Source organism: Alnus glutinosa, chromosome 7 (genome assembly GCF_958979055.1).
Source record: "Alnus glutinosa chromosome 7, dhAlnGlut1.1, whole genome shotgun sequence".
Lineage (NCBI taxonomy): Eukaryota > Viridiplantae > Streptophyta > Magnoliopsida > Fagales > Betulaceae > Alnus > Alnus glutinosa.
Genome location: NC_084892.1, coordinates 25589231 through 25614108, shown reverse-complemented (window position 1 = coordinate 25614108; position 24878 = coordinate 25589231). Strand labels below are relative to the sequence as shown.

Here is a 24878-nt window from a genome sequence, read left to right as displayed (position 1 = left end):
GGACCGCCGATTAAAGGGAGGAAAATAAAAAAGGAAGATCGATCAAGCCTACTAATTAATGTATGTGATTCGCCACACGTGTTCGATGATCCCCTAGCCTACTACTACAAGTATATATGTTGGATATTACAAATTATTAAATCAAAATGTTATATATATATGGTTTTCAAACATAGTAACAACTGTACGTGAAAATGTTTGGTTCTCGGGACTTGGAGTACTAGCACCATATATATATAATGCAGGATGGCCAATTTTTTTCCTCCTTTTTTTTTTTTTTTTTTTTTTTTTTAGAAATTAAGTAAGTAAGGGAATTATTTATCGGATCAGGATTCAAAATTTCAAAATTGGAATTCGGTATGCTTAATTAAAAGATCTTCCTAATTAGTTATACTATGAAATTCTCGACGATCGATGAATCAATTTGATTTCTTGTTTGGTCCACGTCCACAAGGATTGGGCAACCCACTAAAGTCAAACACCAATTGAAGGGTTAATATGTACGTTAGTGCATGATCCTATCTCAGAGCCCAAATGCCTAGCTAATTAATAAGAAGGCTCTTACTAGTCTTATCTGAGATACATGCAGCGTTGCTCAAGCCCTTAAATCAGTGACTGGCACCATGCACCCAAAAGAAATTGTTACCCCAAGTTACCAACTTACAGTCCTTAACCAAAAATTTAGTTTTGACCCTCTAAATCGAAGTTCAAGTATCACTAGATTTTGTTATTTTACACGCGCGGGTCAAAGTGCACATGTAAGAAAGTAAAAATGCTTCTAATGTTTAAGTTAATTAGGGATTTGAATATTTGATGACTCTATATGTGAGGGTAATAGTTAGGAGAAAACTTACGCACGTAATAATAGCGAATGGTGGAGTTATAGTGCATATATGAATTGTCGTTTTTTATTTCTTATGCGAAGTTTTTTTTTTTTTTCGTACTGCCTTAACCAGGTGTCGTCCTCTAATAAGGCAAACCTTGGTTAAGCATGGTACCATCTAATTCGTGTCTTTTAGCGAGGTATATCGATCATTTGCTAAGTGTCACCCGCTAGTAAGGTACAATCTTGGCAGGGTAGTGGCACTAAATTCCATGTCGATTGGCAAGTTGCAACCGTTATTAGATGTTGTGAAGTGTTACTTGCATGTCCAATGGTAGGTTCAAGACATTTCTTGATTCCTGAGAAAAATAAGACAGTTAAGATGAGGTGGCAGAGTAATTATCATCTGCATGTACCATGTCTCTTATTGTTATCGGTTGACTTGTTGGTTCACTCAGCCCGTCGGAGTATGCGATTCGGGCCCAACTTCCCGGCCTAAGCTTGCACTCTCAGCTCGAGGCTGGTTGGGTAGTATATCATTTTGAGATAAAAAATCATAATTTTTTTTTTTTAAAAAAAAAAAAAAAGAAAAGAAAGAAAGAAAAGAAAAGGGAAGATCGAAAAGCTCATCAAAGTCCCAATGTAACTGTTGATAATCTCGCATATATAGCATGGGGATGGGCAATTTCTCAATCAGTACTGTTCAAGTCCTGTCCCTCCCGAAGGATACTACCCGGCCAGGTTGGCAGCGGCCATTCTCCACCCCTTGTCCTTTTCATACTCACGTGTTGAAGAATCATTTGTTTAGTTAAAATGTAATGAGATCAGGAGGTCGTGTTGCTTGCAACTCTGCTACGACATCTGATCGAGGAAGAGCGCCAAAACTTGCTTGGGGTCCAGCTCGTCGATCACTGCCATGCCAGCCAACGCATTAGCGCCGGCGAGATCGAAAAGCCACGCTGCCCGATGATCAGCAAGCGCTCGCGATTTCGTTGTGACATCTAGCTCATCGATTACCACCAAGCCGGCCAACGCATTGGCATAGGCCGAGATTCAGGCCTTGAAGCTCCCCACGATCTATCATTGGTGCTGAAGTAGCGGGAAGATATCCAGAATCTCAGTGAATAAATAATCAATAATTTATGTTGGAGAAGCTACGGTACCAAATACTGTAGCTCGTTTTGATTTTAGCCTAGGGATAAAGAATCGGGTGGGGGGTAGTTTTAGGGGTATTAGCTCAATTTTATATATATAGGAATAGAGGATACATAAACTTTCCTCTCAAAAAAAAAAAAAAAAAGAGGATACATAAACCAATGCAAATGCTCTTACTCGTCTCAATCCACAAAAAGAGATGAAAATTAAAGGGGAAATTGAATTGGGTAAGATTTCAAAGATTCCAAATGCTTTATTTACCCTAAGATCGACGACGTTACACAAATGTAATTTCATGATGATCTGATCAAAGACCTATGCCGGATCCCTTGGAATTATCCCTAAAGAGCTCATCAATTACATAATTAATAACCCCTTGGCTACTCTTCTAAAAGGAAAATCTAGTTACAAAGAAACCCCATTAAATCCAAGATTCAAAAGACTCCTATCAAAGATTTTCAAACCCAAGAGCAAGAAAACAATCAATTTTCTAGCCCTTTCCAACAGTTCCCCAAAACATAAAACCTTACAAATTACACGCGTTATAATATTACTCCTAAATAAACCCATTTTTTTTCCTTACCTCTTTTATTCAAAGAAGGTTCCCATTCCTCGACCTAAGCAAGAACACGCTGAGTTCTTGACCTGGGCACTCGTCCGGGCTGACAAGGTGGAACGACTCCGAGTCCAAATTCCCCACCACGTGCTCATAGTTAGCCCTCATGTACATGACCTCCTCGTCGTCCGGTGACCCCAACGCGGCCGGAAAGACCCCTGCTCCGACCGTCGTGGACTGCATGGTCCTGAGCATCGACTTGACCCGCTCGCTTGCCTTCCTCTTGGCCGCGAACCCGAGCTTGCGGCCATTGCAGTACATGGTCCAGACGGGTACAGAGCGGAGCGGGCAGGATCCCAGCTCGGATTCATCGCACTTGAGGGCGATCCGGACGAGCCCGCCGCGCATTTCCTTGACGAGCTGGTGGGTGACGATGGAGAGCTCGAGTAGGAGGGTGGGCTTGAAGGAGACACGGTCGTGTTGGACGCAGAACCAGACGTGGCCGCGGCGGGGCCCAAAGATGGTTCCGACCACCATGGTCCGGGAGGAGCGAGGCTGTGCAGGAGGAGCAGCAGTACTCGTTGTGGCGGTGCAGGCAGAATCGGTGTCGTTGGAGGTGGAGTCGTCTTGGTCTTGGCTCTTGGTTTCTGGGTCAGTGTTCTGTGGGAGGTCGTCCCGGAGCGAGGTGCTAAGGCGTCTCTTGGTGGCGGTGGCGGGATTCGTGGGTATCATGGTGGTGGGGAAGAAGCAAGAAGGGAGGAATCGACGGATCAGGGCGTCGATCTTGGTCATTGTGGATGACCAAAGAAGTGGGTGTGTAATTAATTTTCTGTATCAAGAAAACTAAAGAAGAGAGGGGTGGGAATGAAATGGTGATATGGTACGTGCAGTACTTATACAGAGGGCGCGGGAAGTGAAAAATATAGCCGTTGGAGGGTAGGGGAGGGCTAGGGTTTGTCATAACTATATATACACAATCGTTTGTAACTCGTGGGCACGTGGCAATTAGAGAGTGGCCATGTGGGGGCCTCAATTTTCGGCTAATTGGTTTCGTTATAAGATCAGAGTAAGCGAGGCCTGCCATTTTCAGAAGCTATATATTATCAGTTAAGGACAGACTCCTATGAGTTTTTAAGGGACGCAATTGATCATCACACGTTTGTACGTACAATAAATGACTCTCCTCTAGATCTTGAACGTTTTAGGTTTCAATTTGGTGAAAGAAGTTATAATGATGTCGGACACGGGAGACTAGACTGCTCAGAGAAGCTTAGAACATTAACAAAGCTAGTTAATACTCCGATCCTCTCGTTCGATTTTATTATTGGAGTTATGAGTTTTTATTTTTGTTAGGTTATGTCCCACGTTATTTTGTGGTTCCATATTGGTATATTATATATATGTGCCGCTAGATTAGGTGGCCTCTATATATAGGCTCCTCCCATTAAGTTTCATGTGTTATTCAATAATTAGTTTTAATTATTTTCTACATTGTATCAAAGCCTAGGTTCTAAATCACCTTCTCCATCATTTTCCTCCGATTTTCCATCATTCTCCTCGGCGCCAACGCCTAGCTCTCCAACAATTTAGCTAGTAGCTTTGCCTTCTTCTAATCTCCTTATTCCAAGGCATTGTTTCAAGTCGGTGACTACACCAATTGAAACCTCAGAAGACGACTTATATATTCAGTCGCCGCTAGCACCTCATTCTGATCATCCATGCTCTGCCCAAAGGTTTTACCCTTGTAGCCCCGAGCCACCACGATTGTTCCATCGAGTCAGTAACCACGCCGATCAAATGATCTAACATTGATCTTTCTAGAGCCACCGAGATCAATTCCATTGGATTCGCCACGCGCCCACACTCACTAAATACCAATTGAAGTTTCTACCGCTCCAGCCACGCGCCTACACACTGCCGCCCCTACTTCATGTGCCGACACAATTCACTACAAAAATTCTTGTAATTTGCCGCGTGTCTACAGTAGCTGTTACTGTAGCCACGCGGCCAAATAGCCACGTGTCTTCATGACAAGTGGCTATTTTTACATGAAAAACGATTGGCCACGTGTATTTATTATACGTGTCCAAGTGGCCACGTGTATTTTATTATACACGTGGCCACTTGGACACGTATATATGTACACGTGTCCATTTGGCCACGTGTATTAATACACGCGTCCAAGTGGCCACGTGTATTTTATACACGCGTCCAAGTGGCCACGTGTATTTTATACACGTGGCTAATTGTTTTTGGAAATTTGTACACTATAAATTATATATATATATATATATATATATATATATATATAAACTATATCATCAGGAATTTGGCCACGTTGCCTTAAGCAACGTGGCCAATTTGTGCAGGTAGGCGCGCGGGACAATTCCCGCGCACCCACTGCCCATTGCTTTGAAATATATAATATATATATGTATATAAATTATACTTGGTTTAGAAATGCATGTTCTCTCTCTCTCTCTCTATCTGTTCTCTCTGTCTCAGTGTTCTCTCTCCCTCGCTCTCTCTCTCTCTCTCTCTCTCTCTCTCTCCGTCACTGCACCACCGGCTTCTCTCTCTCAGTGTTCTCTCTCTCTCTCTCCCTCGCTCTCTTTCTCCATATCCGTACGTCCAACTAAAAAAAGAATTTAACAAAAATAAGAAACAAGAAAAAAAAAATTAAAAAGGAATTTAACAAAAAAAATTAATTAAATGAAAAAGAAATTAACAAAAAGAAATTAATTAATTAATTTTAAAAAAAATTAAATTTCTAAAATTTGCCACGTGTATATTAGTACACGTGGCTGACAGTTAGCTACGTGTATTTATATTCACGTGGCCAACTGTCAGCCACATGTATATAAATACACGTGGCTGACTGTCAGCCACGTGTTTTACTGTACACGTGGCCAATTGTACAATTAGCTACACCCGGATCAAACACGCACGGAACACGTGGCCAACTGTTAGCCACGTGTACAGTGTCCGTACACGTGGCGAAATGCGCGTGGCCAACTGCATGTTTTTTTTGTAGTGATTGCAATCTACACAGGTTGTGTGCCATGTGTCATGAAAAACTATCTACCACGTCAAGCTTAATTAACATCACAATAATATCGATCCACGCCAACAACAATAATCAATCTAATGCCACGTCAGCATCTAACACGTACAACATCAATCCATGTCTCCAGACACGTCATTTATCAGAGAAATGATCCCTACACTCATTTCTCACAGCAAGCTGACGTGGCTGGTAATATTTTATTATTTTTTACAAAAAGAAAAGAAAAAAATAATAAAATATTACCAGCAACGTCAGCTTGTTGTGGGGCTGTTGTGAGAAATGAGTGTAAGGATAATTTCTCCATTTAGCATGTCAACATTAATTCCTGCCATGTCATCCATACACATTATTCATAGTTGACTTTTTGTTGACCATTGACTTTTACGGCAAAATATCATGCTATTACTGACACCACCTCAGAGCTTCTTTTGTTACCATGGCTATTACAGGATATTGGTGTCTCCCTCCTCTGCCTCCTCATGTATACTACGACAACATGATTGCTATTCAGGTCTATATATAGGTCTATCCTGTATAGTTTTATGTAAGCTAGTGTGATTTGGTAAGAGTGGCTTGAGTTTTATTTCTAAATGCGACGGTTTAAAATTAGAGGCTGTTAAGTATAATTGCAGGGCCTCTTGAGCGTCTCGAATGCAACAGTTTTGGGTCGACAGACAAGTAAGATGTACTATGGAAGAATGGAAAAAGGTAAGAAGTACAATATTTTCCTAAGATATATTGACGCAGCTTACAGCCCAGTAGCTCAATATATGGCCTCAGGACAATTATTTTATTAACAAACATCTCTATTATCCTTGTGTCTTGACGTAGGAAAAAATAAAGCAAAAAATTTGAAGATGATTTATTGAATAAGATCGCTTAAGAATAGAAAGAATTATTTATAATATTTGAAGATTATTTTATAACCATGTATTTTATTTTATGTACAAGAATTTTACTTTGTCTTCAAGTACTTTATGGCTACGTTTTGTATATATTTTTTTTTCTTTAATGTATTTTGCTTGAAAAATACTCAAACTTTGCCTATATAAATATATATCTGCATTATTTTGAAATAAAGTTTAAATTTTAGTCTTTCATAAATCATAATTATTTATCTGTTTGCTTATTTGAGACAATTAGAATTTTTCTCCTTCTATTTGTTATTTTCTCTTTTCTTGAATTCCCTTTTCAATCTTTAATTCATAATTTTTATTGCTATCGTATGCTGTCCGAACAATCTTAATTCTGTACCGCGTCACGTACATTATCCTGCATCTAAGCTTATCTCATCTGGGTTTTCAAAATCTAAGCATGTTGCATGCAGTAACTTTTTAGAAATTGATAGGATTGTAAAACAACTCCCAAGATAATGGGAGTATTCTGTTTTGTAACCATTTCCATTTTATAAACAGTAAATGAAATGCGCGAAGTCTTTAAGCTGCATGCCAAACGTAAAATGGAAGATCGATCAACGCCTTTTGCCCGAGTTATAACTTATATATTTAGCTAATCAGTTTCTTTTGCCCGCAACTCTCTTTCTTCATCATTTGCCTCGTAATGAGATGACTTCTGGGGCTCGCCATACCTCAAATAATGCCGGGCGAAGACACAGAAATATATAAGATTTAATGCTCCGAGAGCGGCGATGGTGAAGTAAAAGTAGTCGAGCCTATTCTTATTGAGGTCATTACCACCCAACCATGGTGATTTGCCCTTCTTCCCAGTGACTTTGAGGATGATATTTATAAGGATGGAGCTTAGGTAACTAGCAATAGATAAGCTGAGAAAGAAGATTGCCCCACCAAAAGTCTTCATCCTCTCCGGCCAATGTGTGGTAAGCAGCTCCATCATGGCAATGGCAGCAAAGGCTTCAATCAAACCTGACAAGGCAAATTGTGGAACAAGCAATGCAACACTTGTAGGTGACTCAAACGACCCTTGTTTCAAAGCTGAGTCACGGCGCTTCATCTCCGTAAACCCAGCTACCGACATGCACAGAATTGTCAACACAACCCCAATCATGATTCTTTGTTCCAATGTCAATCTTTTATCCTGTTTGGTTCTTTTCCTCATCACAGAAACGTAAACTCGCTCATACATGAAGACCCATATTGAAAGTGTAATCATTGGTGTGAGGCCCATCCAGGCAGGTGGAATTTTGAAAACGGGTCCAACTTTTCTGTTCATCTGAATTGCTTAAAGGACACCAAATGAGCTCATTTGTGTCATGGCAAGAAAACAACCAATTCCTGTTAACCAAACAGGCAGAACACCTATGATGCATTTCAGTTGTTCGACTTGTTCCAAGCTACATAACCTCCAACCATTCTTGGGCTTGCCTTGGTTGTCTAATTCAGTACTTGGGTCGGTAATTATGGCAGCCTTATCAAAGAACCTGAACCTATCAGTGTGGGCGAGCTTTGTTCTATGTGGCTCTGATCCGATCATTGGAGGATCATAGAAGGGTTGTCCTACGGCAGAACCATGCTTCTTCCTACAGGCAGCTGTGATCACTTTGGCAATGTCAGGAAAGATACTTCCTTGGGGATCTACGCGAATATACGTGCAGCGGCCAAGCAGGATAATGGTTATGGAGAGGGCGAGGCAGCAAGTTGGAATGGCATAACCCGGAACCCAGCTGATCGTCTGAACGTAGACGACTCCGGTGAGAGCTACCAAGAGGGCGATCGTAAATAAGAAGTACCTATTAGAATATAAATTAAATAATTAATTGTCATTCACCTCCCATTTAAAACTGTTAGAATATTGATTAAATGATTAAATTTTTTTATTTTTTATTTGCTTAAACTTTTGAGATAAATGGTAATTTAACAGTACCACCAATTGCAGAAGCTCTCTAGTTGTGCCCTTCCTTTCTCTGTTGAGGTGTCGAACTGATCAGCCCCGAAGGCAATGTTGCAGGGTCTAACGCCTCCGGATCCTACGGCTACCAATCCAAGACCCACATAAAGAACGGCAAGCTGCCAACTCTGAGGCTGTGGACAATTGTATTGCTCACAGGAGGAGGGTCTTAAAGAAGGTATACCAGCAGTTAAGGTCATGGTCCCCATGCCCTGTTAAGATGGAAAGTACTGCATCAAAACGACACAAAAGATGCATTTTTCTCTTACAAATTTCGAAAGATTTATGTAAGTTGAACCTCATAATTTTTTTCGCCCACCTTTGCCTAAGAAATTAGTACAAAAGTATATATATTCAGGTTCTTCCTTATGGTTCCCTTCAATTATTTTACCAACTGATTGAGGCATTAGAAAAGAGCGAGCAAATTTTTACCAGAACCAAAGCTGCGCTGCCAAATAGAAGAGTATGGAACCTTCCCAGATAAGTATCAGCAACAAAAGCGCCCGCTAATGGTAGAAAGTTGGTGAAACCAGCCCAAATGTTGAACACATTAGCCGAACGTACAGTATCCATGTTGTACTTGTCATGCAGATACACCACTAAACTGGCTATCAAACTCATTGCAGACAATTTTTCAAAGGTCTCGTTCCCTTTAAAACACCAAATACATAATCAGAACACACACAAAAAAAAAAAAAAAAAAAAAAAAAAAAAAAAAAAAAAAAAAAAAAAAAACTCCCTTGTAAGTCAAATAAAAACTAAAAAAACATAGATCAATGGTAGAAAACATTATCGAAATTGGGATTTCTTCAGCTCATTACCAAGGATATATCGTACGGCTTTCCATCCTCCACGCGCTGTTTGAAGAGGTGGAGAAGAAGATGGTAAACGGCTTTCCATCTCTCCCTGTCTCTCCACTCCAATTCCTCATCCACTGTCTCTGAGTCTTTTAGTTTCTGCTATGCAAAAACTTGTATTCTCAGAAGCTTTTTGGTCAAAATGCGGTCAGCAACGACTCAGAGTTGTTTAATTTTGCAACTGGCAAGCAAGGTTCTTCCATATATTATTGGTAGAGAGACAATGTTTTCCGAGAATGTTGTGTTGGCAATCGTGTTATGTATGTCGCTTCTGTCACGTATGAATTTTGTATTTGGAAAGTTTTGGTTACAAAGTTTTTCTCCGTGATTGTCACATCAATTATCACATCTATTTCATACCAGTAATTAACATGACGTGTTTTAACTTTTAAGTGGGTATTATTTTTTAAAAAACATGTGAGAATTCATGCTCTATTAAAACTGCATGTAATATTTAAAAATGCATAATTTTAAACCCGTGTTTTAATAAATTGAGTGGCAGGAAATTGGAAAACTTTGTCCTTAGGTTTTTTTGGTTTGTTTTGTATTTTGACCACCAAAAGGAGGAGGTTAGGTTAGAGGCCGAATTATAGGATTTCTGGTATAACAGCCCGGGATTAGAAACCGACAGGCCAAGAAACCCGTGGCTTTTACCTTTAGTTTGAAAACCATGATTCCATTCAGTTTCTCATGCAGCCAGGAAGTTAGCATTAGTAGCTTGAGAAACTGCCTCTGTAATCACATGACAATGGTCTTCGTAGTTTGATGACCGTAAAAGAGGACCCAACCTAGAACCAACCAGCTGCCCTACAATTTCCTACTCACAAACATAGGGTTTCTAAGAAGTATGAGACTAAACAAATACAACAGAGACTAAACAAATACAACACAAACTAAAACAGCCAGCAAAAGCAAAAGCCTTCAAAAGATCTACTGAGGGTCTATTCCACTGTTCAGAGGGAACAAATAAGTGGAAAAGTTGACAGTAAAACTGGTCGTAGCAATCCAATAAACAATGGTGTGAGCACAGATATTTGTACTCTATCAATCTAGCTTGGTTGTTGTCTAGCTGTTGAGAGAGTTGCGAAGATCAAGGGTATCGGAATCGATAGGGGTAATTCTCCAATCTAAAGTTAAATTACTCTTTTGCAGACTAAGGATAATCGTGAGAGAATCCCCTTTAAGAAGAAGATTTTGACAGTCAAAATCCAGGGCTGTTTTTACTGCAAAGTGGGCTGCCAAAGCCTTACCTTCATTTGAGTCACAAGAAGGGCCCAATGTGGCTATAGCAAAAAGAATGGACCCATCACAAGAGGTGCATGAGGCTGCTAAAGCATAAAAGGAGTCTCTAATGGCCGCATCAAAGTTTACTTTAACGTAACAAGGGGGGGATCCAATGAGGGGGTTATTGGGAGGGTTTCATTTTCAGATGATCTTCCACATGAACAACAACTAGAGTCTTTAATGGATTTTGAGCTTCCAGAAATTCCCAAGTCTCATTATGACTGATGACCTCAGTCCCGGGGGGAAGACAAAAAAAACATACACAACTCTTTCAAATTGGTTAAGAGACCAAATTGCAATCAGGCTAATATAAAGCTATGTCGACAAAACATCCCTCTGCTAGCATTTTTTGAGTTCAAAAATATTACAATAAAGAATCCAATCGATTAAATGATTTCTTGGCATAAAAAAATGCCATTTAAAAGGCATCTCCAACATAAAAGAGGAAACACCTACACTTATTGCACCCCGCTCCATCTAGCCCAGTCGACAAATTGCATCCCACCATATACATTGTTGGCAAATCTCACACCAACTGTGAAAGCCAATGCAATGGGTGGAACCTGCTTTGCAAAGGCTGATCCTTCTACCACGCGTTCCAGTCCATTGATGATCTGATAGCGGGTGTTGGAGGAAACGGCAAGAAATACGCCTGAAATTTGGGGAGAAAACCCTAACCAATTAGCAGAAGACAACAGAGAGATGAGAATTAAAACTCAATAATTATCACCTAGAGAACGAACTAGATAGATGAAAACTAAAACTCAAGAATTATCCTCAGAAGAGATTGAATAACCAAGGTAATATGAACTGAAAGGTAGGCAATAGTCAATATGAATATTCAGGGTCGGTAACAGACAACATGTCCGTACTAAAAGATAGGTACATGGATTGAGCTACTATCAATTGGAAGATAGAACAAATTCATAGAATAAGCTTGTTTCAAGATCATACTAAGGCAATAAACTTGACAACTTAGAGCAAATCTAAACAGTGAAGGCATACCCCAAAGAGCAGCACTCTTTAGAAGTGGTGGCACAGGTATGTCATCTTCTGATTTCTTTATACTCCTGACATAAAGATAAAAATATTGTGAGAAATGACCCACTAGAAGAAAAGGCAAACACACACTAAAAAATTCAATTTCATTTCATTGTGGGAAAAACCAAAAAGCAAATAATTCCTGTAAAATACATTGTTCTTAGGCCGAGTTTAGTGCACCAAATATGAAGGCTGGATTAGATAAAAATATCCATAGATGATGTTTAGCATGACCCTTTTTTTTTACAAGCAATCGATGTATCATTGAAAAGTACAACCAAAGAACACAAGAAGTATACAAGACATACATTTAGCTAGAAAGAGATAACAGGTCAAGAAAATCATGAAAACTAAGCAAATTAAAATCTAAAACAATTGTCCAGTGGTAAAGAGTTCTGAAAAAGAAAAACTTCAGTTCCACCACCATTCTCTCGGTCTTCAAAACTTCGACAATTTATTTCCCTCCAAAGACACCACAAAAGGCAGGACGGAACTAAGACTACACAACTACACTCTAAGGACTGCCTCCCAACCCTCACCAACAAGCAAAAAATGTCTATACTACTCTTCTAGACATAACCTGATAACCCAACATGACTGAAAATATCTTACCAAAAGGCAGACGCATGGATGGTTTACTTATCAAAAAAAAATATCTTACCAAAAGGCACGGAAAATCTCACAGTGGAGTAGAAGATGATCCACAGACTCCCCACTTCTCTTACACATATAACACCAATCAACTACAATGGCATGTCGTTTCCTCAGGTTATCCATGGTTAGGATCTTCCATAGGGTCCAAACAAAAAACGCCGCTCTCATGGAGACCTTATTCAGCCAAATACTCTTCCAAGGGAAGAGTATAGAAAGATTTAACGTCGAACATCCCTCTTTTGGAAAGTTCCCAACAAAGCTTGTCTTCACCTCCCTGTGTCAATCTAAAGGAATAAAATAAATTAAAAACGAGGCAAAGATATCTACCTCCTAATTGTGAACCTCTCTGATAAAGCTTACATTCCACTTATGAGAATCACTAGATAACTCCAAATAATCAGCCGTGGACGCATCATTTATGCAAGCAATACTGTACAATTCAATAAAATTCCTTTTAAGTGCCTAATCCTCACACCACAAGTCGTGCTAGAATCTAATCTTAGAGCCGTTTCCCACATCAAATTTGGTATAACTAGAAAACTCCCCCTAATCCTTCCTGATATTTTTCCATAAGTCCACCCCATACAACCCCATGAATCTCGTTAAAACCACTCACCCCACAAGCTACCATATTTAAAATCCACTACGACTCTCCACAAGGTCTCTCTCATGCAAGTAACGCCAAAGCCACTTACCCAAAAGAATGGATATAACAGTGCCTTTTATTTTTTATTTTTTAAATCCTCTATATTGCATATATAACAATACCATAGGGGAGGCAGTATTATTATACACGGCCAGTGGATAATAGGTAAATCTTATTAGTTTGCCAAAAGTTTCAATTGGTCACCTTGAGATTGACCTGTACAAAAAAGTAATCTCTACACCAAAATTACCAACAGGTCTATAACACCATTACACAGTCACTTAACATGGTAAAACAAGATAAAAACCTAAACTGAAATTGTAGCTTTCTTAAGATCCCCTTCACATTGCAAACAGAATAGAGAAACAGTTAGAGCAAACAAAATCAACAAGCCTTCTATTTCCCTTTAAGTGGAAAACATACTATAGTTCCTCACTTCGCAAAGCCCACATGGATGGTATCATCAGTAATGCATTATACTGAAAAATAGAAAAATGCCCAAAAGAACCTTGGAGTGACAAAGATTCTCAAATGATTGACAAGCTAAAAAGTCAACCCCCCCCCAAAAAAAAAAATAAAAATAAATAGGAAACTTATTACAGATATCATTCAAAATGTATAACACCCTCTATTTAAATATGGTAAAAGAACAAAGCAGAATTTAGCATATAATAAGTAAAAGGGAAGCATCTATATAGGAAGTATACCGCTTTGCAGTCATGATCAAATTTGCAATGCCTTGGCCAATGATGCCACATGCAAATCCAACTGATCCATACATGATACCCTGGAAACAGAATTTGTAAACCAATAATGACAAATATGCCAGAAACCCCACTATGATTCAGAACACATGAATATAACTTACCTTATAAAAGTATGTACCCATTCTCTGCTTTATGGTATATCTACATCCTGGCCTTTCAGCTTCAAACACACTGCATAAGAAGATCACCTGACAGAATTACTAAAACATTTCTTACATTCTTAAGCTGAATATGCAATTAAGACACAACAAGTACAAATACAATATCAGAATGCAAGATAAAGGATACATCCAGATCCAAGTAGAAAACAATTCTTTTTGAGGAAAAGCAACAATTGATTACTGTTCTATGCATAAAAGGTTTTTAGCATGAGCTAATAACCTGCTAGGAAGAGCTCCATAAGCATGCTGCATTCGTCCAAGGAAACCCTTAGATAGAGATGGTGGCCCGCCAATACGAGCATAGGGTGCCAACATACCAACCAAAGCAACGTTAACCACCAGCCCAACCAAGAGATCTGCAACATACAACTCAAATTCTGCCCAAAAGTCTTCACCTCTCTTTTGAACTTCCGCAAATGTAGCACAACAACAATCAATGACGATCTGCATCGTATTAAATCAATGATAATAAGAGTCACACATGAACCTATGGCAACAACTACACCACATCAACGGTGCTCTAAGACATTATTACGCACATGGAGGCCTTCATGTATGACAATTCCAGCAATACAGGAAGTTGGACACAACTTTGGAAGGGCCCCGAAACTGTAAAGAATAGGATGGGCACTTGGCAGCCTAACTTGTCTACCGCCTAAATGCCTCATTAACTACTTTCCCGGTACTCAATCGTCCAGGTTCTGTATGCTAATACTTCTATACTTGCCGGCATATGCAATATTGGGTATTTTATTCCCCCATGTCAACCAAAGCATTGCATAAGTGATCAATTTATATTTTCTGGCCACAACAGTTCATGGGCGCCATTTACTCCCACAAAAGTTGGGAAATATGGCAGAGTTCCATCAAAACCATTCAGTTACACAAAGGCTTGCATAAAAAAACATTTCAAAACAAGCTCAACAAACCTCTGTTCCAACTTTAAAAAGAAAGGACGGATCAGCCAACATTCGATTTCGAAGTATAGCGCACGACCTCATTGCGAAACCCAGAGGCCAAACAGACCCCTACAGTTCAAATATGAAAAAAAATCCACTGGTTATAACAGCAGCAAAAGACTTACTAATCATACATACGGACACTAAAACAACAAGTTTAAACAGACACATAATATGTAAGTAAGTTGTACCTGCAAATCCAAATATCTAAGGAGAAGAACTCTGCGAATCCCCACGCTCTTGGCGGCCTCTAACATATCTCTAGGAAGACTAGCCCCCCGAGCCTCCGTCTCCTTCATAACCTCCGCAAACTTCAAAATTGGCCCAAGCTCCTCTTCTTCTTTATCATCCCCATTGTCATCACCACCGCCACCTCCTCCACCGCCTCCTCTACCATTGGTAAATCTCCCATTTCCACCACTCCCCCCAATATCTTCTATCGCTTCATACCCACCCTCCAAGACCCCAATACCCTTCCCTACTACACTATCACTAGTACTACCGCCTCCCTCTTTCGCAATTGTGACCGCGGCTACATCGGACCGTGACTCTCCACGTGGCTGTGACGCATTCGCCGTCACCACAAGCCGGTGGTTCCTCTCTCTACTCCTATTGTTGCTCAAAAACAACACGGGCAAAGCCACCTCCTTTACCACATTCCTGAATCTCACACTCTCCATAACCACACTCTGACTCATCTCCCTCCCCAAAACAACCCCGTTTCGGGAGTTCACGACATTTGATACCCCGAAACTCGGTGAATAACCCGCCATGTCTCAGTCGATGATAAATTCAAAGAAAACTCGACAAATAATTATGAAAAATAAGAAATAAAAATCTAAATCGCGCTCTAATTGGAAGAGAGAGTCGAGAGGAGAGTGAAGGCCTTGGTTACAGTGATAGCGAACTATTTTAGCTATATATAGCAAATAAATAAATTTTATATATATACATAAAATTACAGTGCAGCTCTGGCCTGTAGCCGTTTTGCAAGTAATTTTATAAATTATTAAGGCTTTGACTTTAGGCTTTTAAACTATCAAAATATTTTTAAAAAATTCATTTTTGTAGAAATATGCTTATAATACTACTGTTACATGTCATTTTTAATTAAAAATTAAAAAAAAAATTAAAAAATTAAAAAACTAAAATTTTTATTTTTTATTTTTTTTTAAAAAAAAATGGGTGTTTGGTGTATTATAAGCATATTTCAACAAAATAGATCTTTTTGAATTTTTTTGATAATTTGAGGGGCTAAAGTTCAAGCGTTGGTAATTCGTGGGGTTATTTGCAAAATGACTAGCAATTTGAAGGGATAAATTATAATTTTCCCATATATATATTACACCATCTCGAATATGTAATTTGATTATTATGAATTATTTTTCATCTCCAACAGAATAGGTAAAATAGATTTTTTCTTCTAGTGTGAATAGTGAAAAGGCATAAGAACATATTTACTATTCACACTACAAAGAATTTTTTATTATTTTCTCTCCCCCTTTCTTTCTTTCTCTTTTTCTCTCCTTATTTCTTTCACACTTTTTCCCTCACAAAATAATATTTAAATGCAAGTAGAGACTAGAATAGGAAATCTGTTTGAAAAAATATAGAAAAAATACTAGCTAAAATAAAGAGTTGTACTTTTTCAATAGTTATTTTGACTATTATTGCTTAAGATGCTTACCCTTCACATTTATTTATGAAATTTGTTTTATACATATTAACGTGTGATAAATAGATTTTAAAGCATTTATAATGAACTCTTTATATTTAGTTTTTTTTTTTTAATAAAAATTACAAAAATGTCCAAATAACATACTTTAGCAAATGTTAAAGTTAATATTTATCAGATTATTTCTTTAGATTTAAAGATCTCAAAAGGCAATATTATAATTATTTTAATAATACTTTTTACAAATCGTGCCAATGTTTTTCCTTTTCCTAATAAATAAAAAATGCTCCAAGTGACCATATTATTATAGATGATTAAAAAATAATATTTATTTAAAGACTTTTGTTTTCTTTATTTAATTTTATTTTAGCAGAGGTTGCAAAGTCTTACCTGAACCAGAAAGGGGAAGGCATGGCGGCATCAAATTTTTGGTCTTGGTTGCACGTGGGAAAGGCATGATAGGCATGCGGGTATCTCTACTCTATACTGTCTAGGGTTGGAGTTTTTTTTATTTATTTATTTTTTTATATTTTTAAGTAATCTAGGGTTGGAGTTAGATTCCACGTTAGTGGCTTCGCTTTTACTGCTTATTAAATTAATGGTCATGTTGAGAATACTTTGATATTTTGTCGCCCAAGTTGGGAGGCCATCAATTTTGTTGTTTTGTTCTTTCTGATGTGTTGAATGCGACGTACGATGAATTATTGGTCCAACAAAGAATTTTTCTTTTTTCTTTTTTCTTTTTTTTTTAAAAAAAAGATTTGATCGTTTATTTATTTATTTTATAGATAGTCTATTAAACTTAGATGTGTTATATTAATTTAAAATATTAAATTAAAAAGAAAATCTCTACGCCAAATTTAAAATAGAACTTTGTCCTCTTCAAAAAAAAAAAAAAAATATAGAACTTTGTCCATATGCAAAACGGAGTATGTTTGGCAATTGAGTGTAAGTTGAAGTTTTTTGAAGTAGTAGTAAGAAGTGATAATTGTGATATAAAGTAAAAAGAATTTGTATGAGAAAAGTGAAAAAAATTTAATAATTTTTTTTTTAAATACTAATAAAAAATTATTGATGTGATATAAAGTTAGAATGTTTTGAAATTGATTGTTTTTGGAAAAAATGAAGATAAAGTGGAAGACTTTTCTTTCACTTGTCAAACAAGCCCATTACTATTAAAGTATTAATTAAATTATTAAATTTTAGGGTTAAATACAAAAAAGCCTCCAAACTACCACTCGTTCTTCGGATGGCCTCCCAAACTACCAGTGCTTGCAGTCCAACCCCTCAACTACCAATTGCTTATTTTTTGGCCCCATCTGTTACTTTGTATCGTTTAATTGGACGAAAACTGAGTCACATACACGGTACGTGACTCTTTTAACCCAAAAGCCCAAAAATACCCATTGCACAAAGGACGCATTTTCTAACATCAACCTCAAATCCCTAACCTCTGCGGCCTCCTCAATCTCAAATCCCGGCCTCTTCCTCAACAACAACTACTTCTCCGACGACTCTCCAGCATCCATCTCCTGCCTCCACCGCTTGAAAGTTGTCGACCTCTCCGGGAATGAGATCTCTGGCCAGATTCCTGACTCTCTTCTCAAGCGATTGTTCGACAAGATCCCGCTGACCCCGGGGAGGGGTTTGGGTTTCAACCCTTTCTCACTCTCATCATATTCATCATCTGGGTGCCAAAGAGACCGAAATATCGGTTGGCATTTTCACACTATCCGATCAAATCTTAGACTCCAAATACAGCTTATAAATCTTTTTTTATTTATTTATTTTTATGAATAGCTTAGAAATCTTCCCTGCCACGAGTCCCATGTTGGGCCGCATATCAACCTCACATGTACGCAATCCAGCGCTAGGCGTGTCTTGAGTTTGCATGAGTTTGAATAGAGGTGTCATGAGTAGGCATGAGTTTTTTCCTGCATTTCACTCGTAACTAGGGAATGAAGCTTCATGGATACACGCATTTCATTCCAATGGACTGCATGCAATACCAGAGAAACAGAAAAGGACATAGGGATCATAGGGAATGAAGTTCTGTTTTTAAACATAAAATCAGAGGTGAATAGAGTAGTAGGACACTTCATAGTATGAGCTAAGAATGAAGTAGAAGGGAGAATCTTTTTAAAAAAAAAAAAAAAAAATGCTCTGCTGCATCAAATTGTTTACAATATTCTGGTGCCGAAGAAATCACTAGATCCTATGCTAATGAACTCTCTGCTGTTTCATGTAGAAGTGAAATGCCATCCTTTGATGAAGATGGCATTTATGTGTTGGCATCATATCTGGATTCTGATATTATTGAAGAAGCCCTTGCTATTTTGGAAGTTTTGTCTTACCAACCCAATTACAAGTCTATGACGATGTCATCTAGTGTTCTTCTCGCCATTCTAAAAGCCCTTGATACCCAAAACGTGGCACTTCATAGAATTGCCTTGAAGATACTTTATAATTTGTCCTGCAATGGTGATATTGGATACCATTTTGTATATTTGAACAGCATTACAAAGCTGGTTCCATTTTTGGGTGATCACAAACTCGCACGGTTTTGTATTAAGATTATGAAAAACTTATGCGCTACTGAGGAGGTCAGGATTGCAATTGCTGAAACTAGTTCATGTATCAGTGCCATTGCCAAACTACTCAAAACTGGAAGAGAGGAGGAACAAGGGCATGTATCAGAGACCCTCTAATCCTTGGTCTGTTATTTTCTTTGTCTCTAATGGCTACTAGCTGTTAGTTTCCATCCACTTAGACGACATAATTTCAACAATTAAATTAATAATTAAATAATTAAATTTTTAAAACAAGTAGTAATTTAACAATTACAATTTTTATTTATATAGGTATTGAGTTTTAAATATGGTCACTGATTATTAAGTTTTTATTTTTTGTTATTCTCAATCCGGTGAATTGACATTTTATACTCTTTCATTTGCAGCATCGATTTTGGTCTTTCGGTGAATATATGCTTTGTACTTGCCCAAAAAAAGAATATATGCATTGTTTAATAGGCACCAATTATTATATGGTATCAAACATTTTTTTTGCTTGTGGGTATGTGATTCTTTCTCTTATTTTTGAAGGCCTATGTGTCAATCACGATGAGAGCATTGAAAGCCCCATCAAGGTTCTAATTCAAAAGAACCAATATTCTGTTGTATTTTTTTCTATTTTTCCGCAGTTGTTGTAGGGTTTTTTTTTTTTTTTTTGGGGGTGGGGTGGGGGAGGGGGGCGGGGGTGCGTTTTGCTGTTTGTTTTGTGTTGTTTGGGTTATTGTTTTCCTGCACTTATGTAGACTGATCTATTAATGGAGACTTTTTGTAGTTGGCGTTTGTTCCTCTTGGACGGTTTTTGTTTAGTTCTTGGCAATAGTACTTCCCTTGCAACAAGTAATTAACAGTGGTTGTTGTCTTTACCACTTGAGGTTCTTAATCGAGCCATTTTATCTTTGTTTACCGCTTCATGCGGCCCTTAGAAAGGCCTAGATCCTTTTTGGATCTATTGCCTACCGTTTGTTTTCTTCTCTGCATTGTATTTTTCGTTTGGATTTTATTGTTAGGGAGTTTGCTCCATTTTATTATTATTATTATTTTGTAACCCTTATTCCATTGTTGAAAAAAAAAAAAAAAAAAGAGAGAGAAAAGAGGGAGAAGTTCTAATTCCAAAAATATATTTTCTTCTCATAAAATGAGGACGAAAATTGAGGTTATGGGCCCAGTCACCTAGACCTGTTAAATGCATGGGCAACTTATGATTGTGGAGGGAAACAATAAATGAAAATATTATCTAGCTTAAGGAATTAAAATTTAGGGTTTCAAATTTTTACATGGCGTTTGATGCTGGATTCTTATGAATGTAACTATTTTCTCATGCGAAAATGGTTACGAATTTAATAGAATTTATGAGAATATGAAATTCTCATTTTAGGTTTACTTTACGCAAACTATAAGAAATATTTATTCTTTTCAAAATATTTTAATATTTTATCTTCATGTGTATAAAATTGTTTGACACAAAATAGTTTAAAAGTTAAACTAAAAATGATATGGAAGAAAGATTATATATTTTTCTTTCATTTTCTAATATATAAATTGCCTATACTATTCGATTTATTTTCATTATTTTTCATCTATAACTAAATAAAGCCCTTACATTTTCAATTTTTTTTTTTTGGGGGAATAAAATAGCATTAAAAAATAATCAAAATCAAACCAAAAATGTAGCATTAAAAGAAAATAACTATAACATGATGGCGTGGCACGAAGGACCCAACATCCACCTCATCCTAATATTCCACGATACCTGGGACTGGAGGGGGCAGACGTACCTATTCTGCAGCAGCAGTAATCGTGGGCAGCAGGAACATGCATGGGGCAGGAACTAGGAGCTCAGTAGAAGGCATTGAATATTGTAATCTTGACATTTGTTATTGTGGTTTGCCTCCAACCCTTAATTGGAGTCATTATCTATCTAATATCTGTCATTTCTTTTCAATTTACCGCGAGCTCTTATCATAACAGAATTATCATATAATATAACTATTCTTATTACAAGGAAAAAAAAATATACAATACAATACCTATAGAACAAGAGGACAATTACAGCTCTTGCAATTATTTTAAGGAAAATGATATATTTTTTTTTAGCTACTTGACAAGGAATTACATCAACTAGGGCTGGACAACCCAATTAAAATACAAATAAAAGACTAGGAAATACAAATAAAAGACTAAGGAAGAAAGTACGTGGTGACAATATTTCTAAAGATGCGGGTCCATTAATTCTAGGCACGGATGCGAAGAATCAAAGCCACCAGCGAAAGTGGTTAATGGTGTATATGGAATCTAAAGGACCCAAGCCCCATATAAATAACGTACAGAGAAAATAAAGAGGATATATACAACAAAGAGCCCATAAAACTATAGGAAATAAACCCAACAAAATAGCACCAAATAAGTAGGATGGAGTCGCCGAAGGTGGCGCGCGGAGGACATGCGCCAGCCTAAGATGACCTCTCTCTCACAGAAATCACTACGGACCGCCATACGTCGCCAACCATAGAGGCGGAGGGGGAAAAGTAGGTGGAACGTGATCCACACACGCCAGCTTGTGAAAGGCACACACTGGCGTGTGCAGGCCACACGCCGATGGTGGATGGTCTGGTGGATATGCTTCTGGCATCGGCGAATCTGGAGAAGGCGGGGAGCATAGTGGAGAGGTTCGTGTGACGCTGAGTCCAGTTGAGGAGCGTAGATCTAGTTTTGAAAAACTCGACCCAAATCTCTAACCTAACTCGACGGTGGGGGTTGTGATGTTGGTAGCAAAAACAAAGATAAATTGTTCAAAGAGGCAGATTTGCCCTCCGTAGAGGTGGATACGGCAAGAGCTTGCCTCCGACGAGGTGCTAGCTGGGGAAAAGGGGAGGGAAGGAAGAGAGGAGAGGGGGGAGGGAAGCATAGAGCTTCCCTCCTCCCATGGAAGATTGACCGGGAGACTGGTCAGGGAAGGAAGGCTGTGTTGTTGAGAGCGTTTTCGCTCTCGGGTGTCTCAGTACTAGCTTGCTGAAAATGTTGTTCAGGAAAATGAAGTTTAGCATCATCTTCACATTCCAGTAGAAGTTGGAGAACCGAAGCCATTTCTGGTCTTTTGCTTCTGTCTTCCTCCACACAGGAAATACCAATTTCAACCATTGTTGCTGCCTGCCTCCTGCTAAACTGCCCTTCCAATCTTGGATCCACTATATCCTCTATCCATGACTCTTCTTCTCCGCACTGAATTTTGTTTTTCACCATCTTCACAAACCTTGTCAACTCCGGTTCCTGCTCCTCAGTACTACTGTTTCCCACCCAGCTTGAGAATCTAATCCCCTTCACTATCTCCAAAATCACAACTCCATAACTATAAACATCAACTTTTGCTGTGATAGGAAGACTCGAAGCCCATTCCGGAGCCATGTACCCTTTTGTGCCTCGAATCCGAGAAAATCCTGAGCTGGGGCTTCCTCTTTGAGACAACTTTGCCAGCCCAAAATCTGCTATCTTTGCTTCAAATTCACTGTCCAGGAGTATATTTTCAGGCTTCACATCACAATGGATAACCCATTCTAGACACTCATGATGAAGATAGGCCAAACCTTTAGCTGTTCCTAATGCAACTTTAAACCTCTCTTTCCATCCAAGAAAATTTGGGGGCAATAAGTGCCTGTCCAATGAACCATTCTCTACATACTCATACACCAGCAATCTGCGTCCACGTTCTGAACAGAATCCCCACATTCTAACAAGGTTCGTGTGATTGATTCTCCCAACAGTACTCATTTCTGCCCAAAACACTTCTTCCCCTTCATAAACATCTCCCAATCTCTTCACAGCCACTACCCTTTCATCCGCCAAAGTACCCTTATATACAACCCCAGAGGCTCCTCTTCCCAGCTCTTCCTTGAACTTCTTGGTTGCCTTCCTCAGTTCAGCATAACTGAATTTCCTGAACTGGCTTGATAGCGCACGGTACCCATCTTCCAGTGAACCTGACGCGCCATGTCCTCTAAAAAGGAGCCACCAACCCAATACAAAGATGAGAATTTCAACTGCGCCGATTGCAGAAACAAACCAGTAAAGATAAATCCATGTCGGCATTTTTGAATTGTACACGTACACGGTAGGAGACCCTGTCACAATTTCAGATCCACGGATCCCACATATTGGATTGGTGCCATTGAGACTGTTGGGTTCTGTGGTTTCCAAACTTGCTGGCAATTTTAGATATATACTGCCTGGAAAACTTGGAGTCCTGATGCCATTAAAAAGTGCATTTTTGGTGAAACAAAGCCGTTCTGTTAACCTATAGCTAAATGCTTCACAACGGCAATCCTCTAAGCAGAGTTTTCTGCAATGGTCAATTGAACTTTCTGGACTGTAATTGAGATCATATCCATAGAAATCTACATTTGGAAGCTCCAGAAATTTCACATCATTGGCTTGGCTGCAAGTTTGATTGAACTTAGGCTTGCAACCTTTGTTCCAATTACTTGGATCGGTGACCTCATAGCCAGGAGGACATGAGCACTGGGCCTGCGGTGTATAAACACAAATCCCATTTCTCCCACATACCCCATGAACTTTGCACGGTTCGGTGAGAGCTTCCCATGAAACCTCCCACAATCCTGACAAACTGTTAAGGCTATAAAGTCTAAGGTTTCCATCATAATCCATTGTCAGCCTCCTTTTGACTCCAGAACCCATGTCAGCAGCGCTGAACTGAAACTTGTCGCTGGATGAAAAAGTACCCATTTCATCTAAAACAGCGATTCTGCTATTATTATAATTTGTTCTTCCATTTTGATACACATTAAAATCAGGATCAGGCCAATACAAGCTGGATATATCAGGCCCGTTATACATCAACCTCAACACATTATCGTTATCAAAATAAAGACTAAAATAACCAGAATAATAGGAACCTCTTCCTAAAGTAGAAACCAATTTCTTGCTCTTTTTAAAGGGTTGGTCAGGAAGAAGTGTATCTGTAGGAAAATCAAAACTTTGCCACAGAATTTTACCGTATCGGTTTTTTAGAGCAAGGTTCCCAGAGTCCAAAAGCTCAGCTCTTTGAACATCAGTGGCGGTGGTGTTGGTCTGCCACACGGTCGAGCCGTCAACGTCGGTTAGGACCATGGCGCCGTCTCGCCTCAGTGAGATTCTGGAGCCTCGGCCATTGACTGGCTTGTCTTGGTTGGCCATCCAAACAACTGTTCTGTTCTTAGAATTCGTGAACCAAATTGAGAAGCAGTAAGCATTTTCTCCCACCTCATAGAAGCCACAGGTGAATGACTTATCTGGGGAGGTCAGGAGGTCTGAACCAGCTTCAACTGAGAGAGAAGACCCCCTTTGAAGAAAGTTATTGGTCGCTGAAGTTGCAAAAGAGAGAAAGAAAACAGAACTGAGAAATCTGAGAAAACACCTCATTCGCACATTCTGCAGAATTTGTCTCTGAACTGATCCTCTTGCCAAGCTGCAGGCAATTGTCACGTTTCGTATGGATGCCTCTCCCACAGCCACAGGATTACTCTTGCTCCGACCGTTAGAAAATATAATCGAAAGCAGAAAAACGAAATGCTCCTAAGGCGCGTTACAACGTCGCTTTCCTTAAGAAATTATTTGCCCCCACCAGAAAGGTATGCAATAAGGTTACAGCAAATATTTCTTCAGGATACAATGGAGCCCAGAAACCTCTGTTTGTTTAATCTCGTTTTGCACTAACTAAAAATTAAACCCGAACACTCTTAGATTTTTCTATTATATCAAGAGACAGACAGAGACTCTTTTTAATTTTAAAATACAGAAGGTATCAA

At 38.7% G+C, this 24878-nt stretch overlaps 3 protein-coding genes and 1 pseudogene across 3 annotated transcripts; all 4 read right to left on the bottom strand.

Annotated features, from left to right (window-relative positions):
• Positions 1–2570: 2570 nt before the first annotated feature.
• On the bottom strand, positions 2571–3326 carry LOC133872473 (protein MIZU-KUSSEI 1). The gene has a single exon (XM_062309979.1). The coding sequence runs from the start codon at positions 3324–3326 to the stop codon at positions 2571–2573; it is 756 nt and encodes a 251-aa protein (XP_062165963.1).
• Positions 3327–7110: 3784 nt separating this feature from the next.
• On the bottom strand, positions 7111–9324 carry LOC133872405 (protein NRT1/ PTR FAMILY 2.8-like; annotated as a pseudogene).
• A 1563-nt stretch (positions 9325–10887) lies between these two features.
• LOC133872185 (protein RETICULATA, chloroplastic) lies at positions 10888–15752 on the bottom strand. The gene is made up of 7 exons (XM_062309625.1): positions 15027–15752; positions 14806–14904; positions 14097–14320; positions 13817–13886; positions 13656–13735; positions 11613–11677; positions 10888–11259 (listed from the first exon to the last, which is right to left on the bottom strand). The coding sequence occupies exons 1-7, from the start codon at positions 15606–15608 to the stop codon at positions 11066–11068; spliced, it is 1314 nt and encodes a 437-aa protein (XP_062165609.1). The 5' UTR covers positions 15609–15752; the 3' UTR covers positions 10888–11065.
• A 5284-nt stretch (positions 15753–21036) lies between these two features.
• LOC133873687 (putative receptor protein kinase ZmPK1) lies at positions 21037–24599 on the bottom strand. Its single transcript, XM_062311431.1, has one exon. The coding sequence runs from the start codon at positions 24490–24492 to the stop codon at positions 22027–22029; it is 2466 nt and encodes an 821-aa protein (XP_062167415.1). The 5' UTR covers positions 24493–24599; the 3' UTR covers positions 21037–22026.
• Positions 24600–24878: the final 279 nt, after the last annotated feature.

Excerpts from the sequence above, each read along its gene's own strand:
- LOC133872473 (XM_062309979.1), bottom strand. The coding sequence starts at position 3,326 with ATGACCAAGATCGACGCCCTGATCCGTCGATTCCTCCCTTCTTGCTTC.
- LOC133872185 (XM_062309625.1), bottom strand. The coding sequence starts at position 15,608 with ATGGCGGGTTATTCACCGAGTTTCGGGGTATCAAATGTCGTGAACTCC. Across the intron at positions 14,321-14,805 it reads TTTTTAAAGTTGGAACAGAG|ATCGTCATTGATTGTTGTTG; the intron begins GTTTGTTGAGCT and ends AATACGATGCAG. Across the intron at positions 13,887-14,096 it reads TATGGAGCTCTTCCTAGCAG|TGTGTTTGAAGCTGAAAGGC; the intron begins GTTATTAGCTCA and ends CTTCTTATGCAG.
- LOC133873687 (XM_062311431.1), bottom strand. The coding sequence starts at position 24,492 with ATGAGGTGTTTTCTCAGATTTCTCAGTTCTGTTTTCTTTCTCTCTTTT.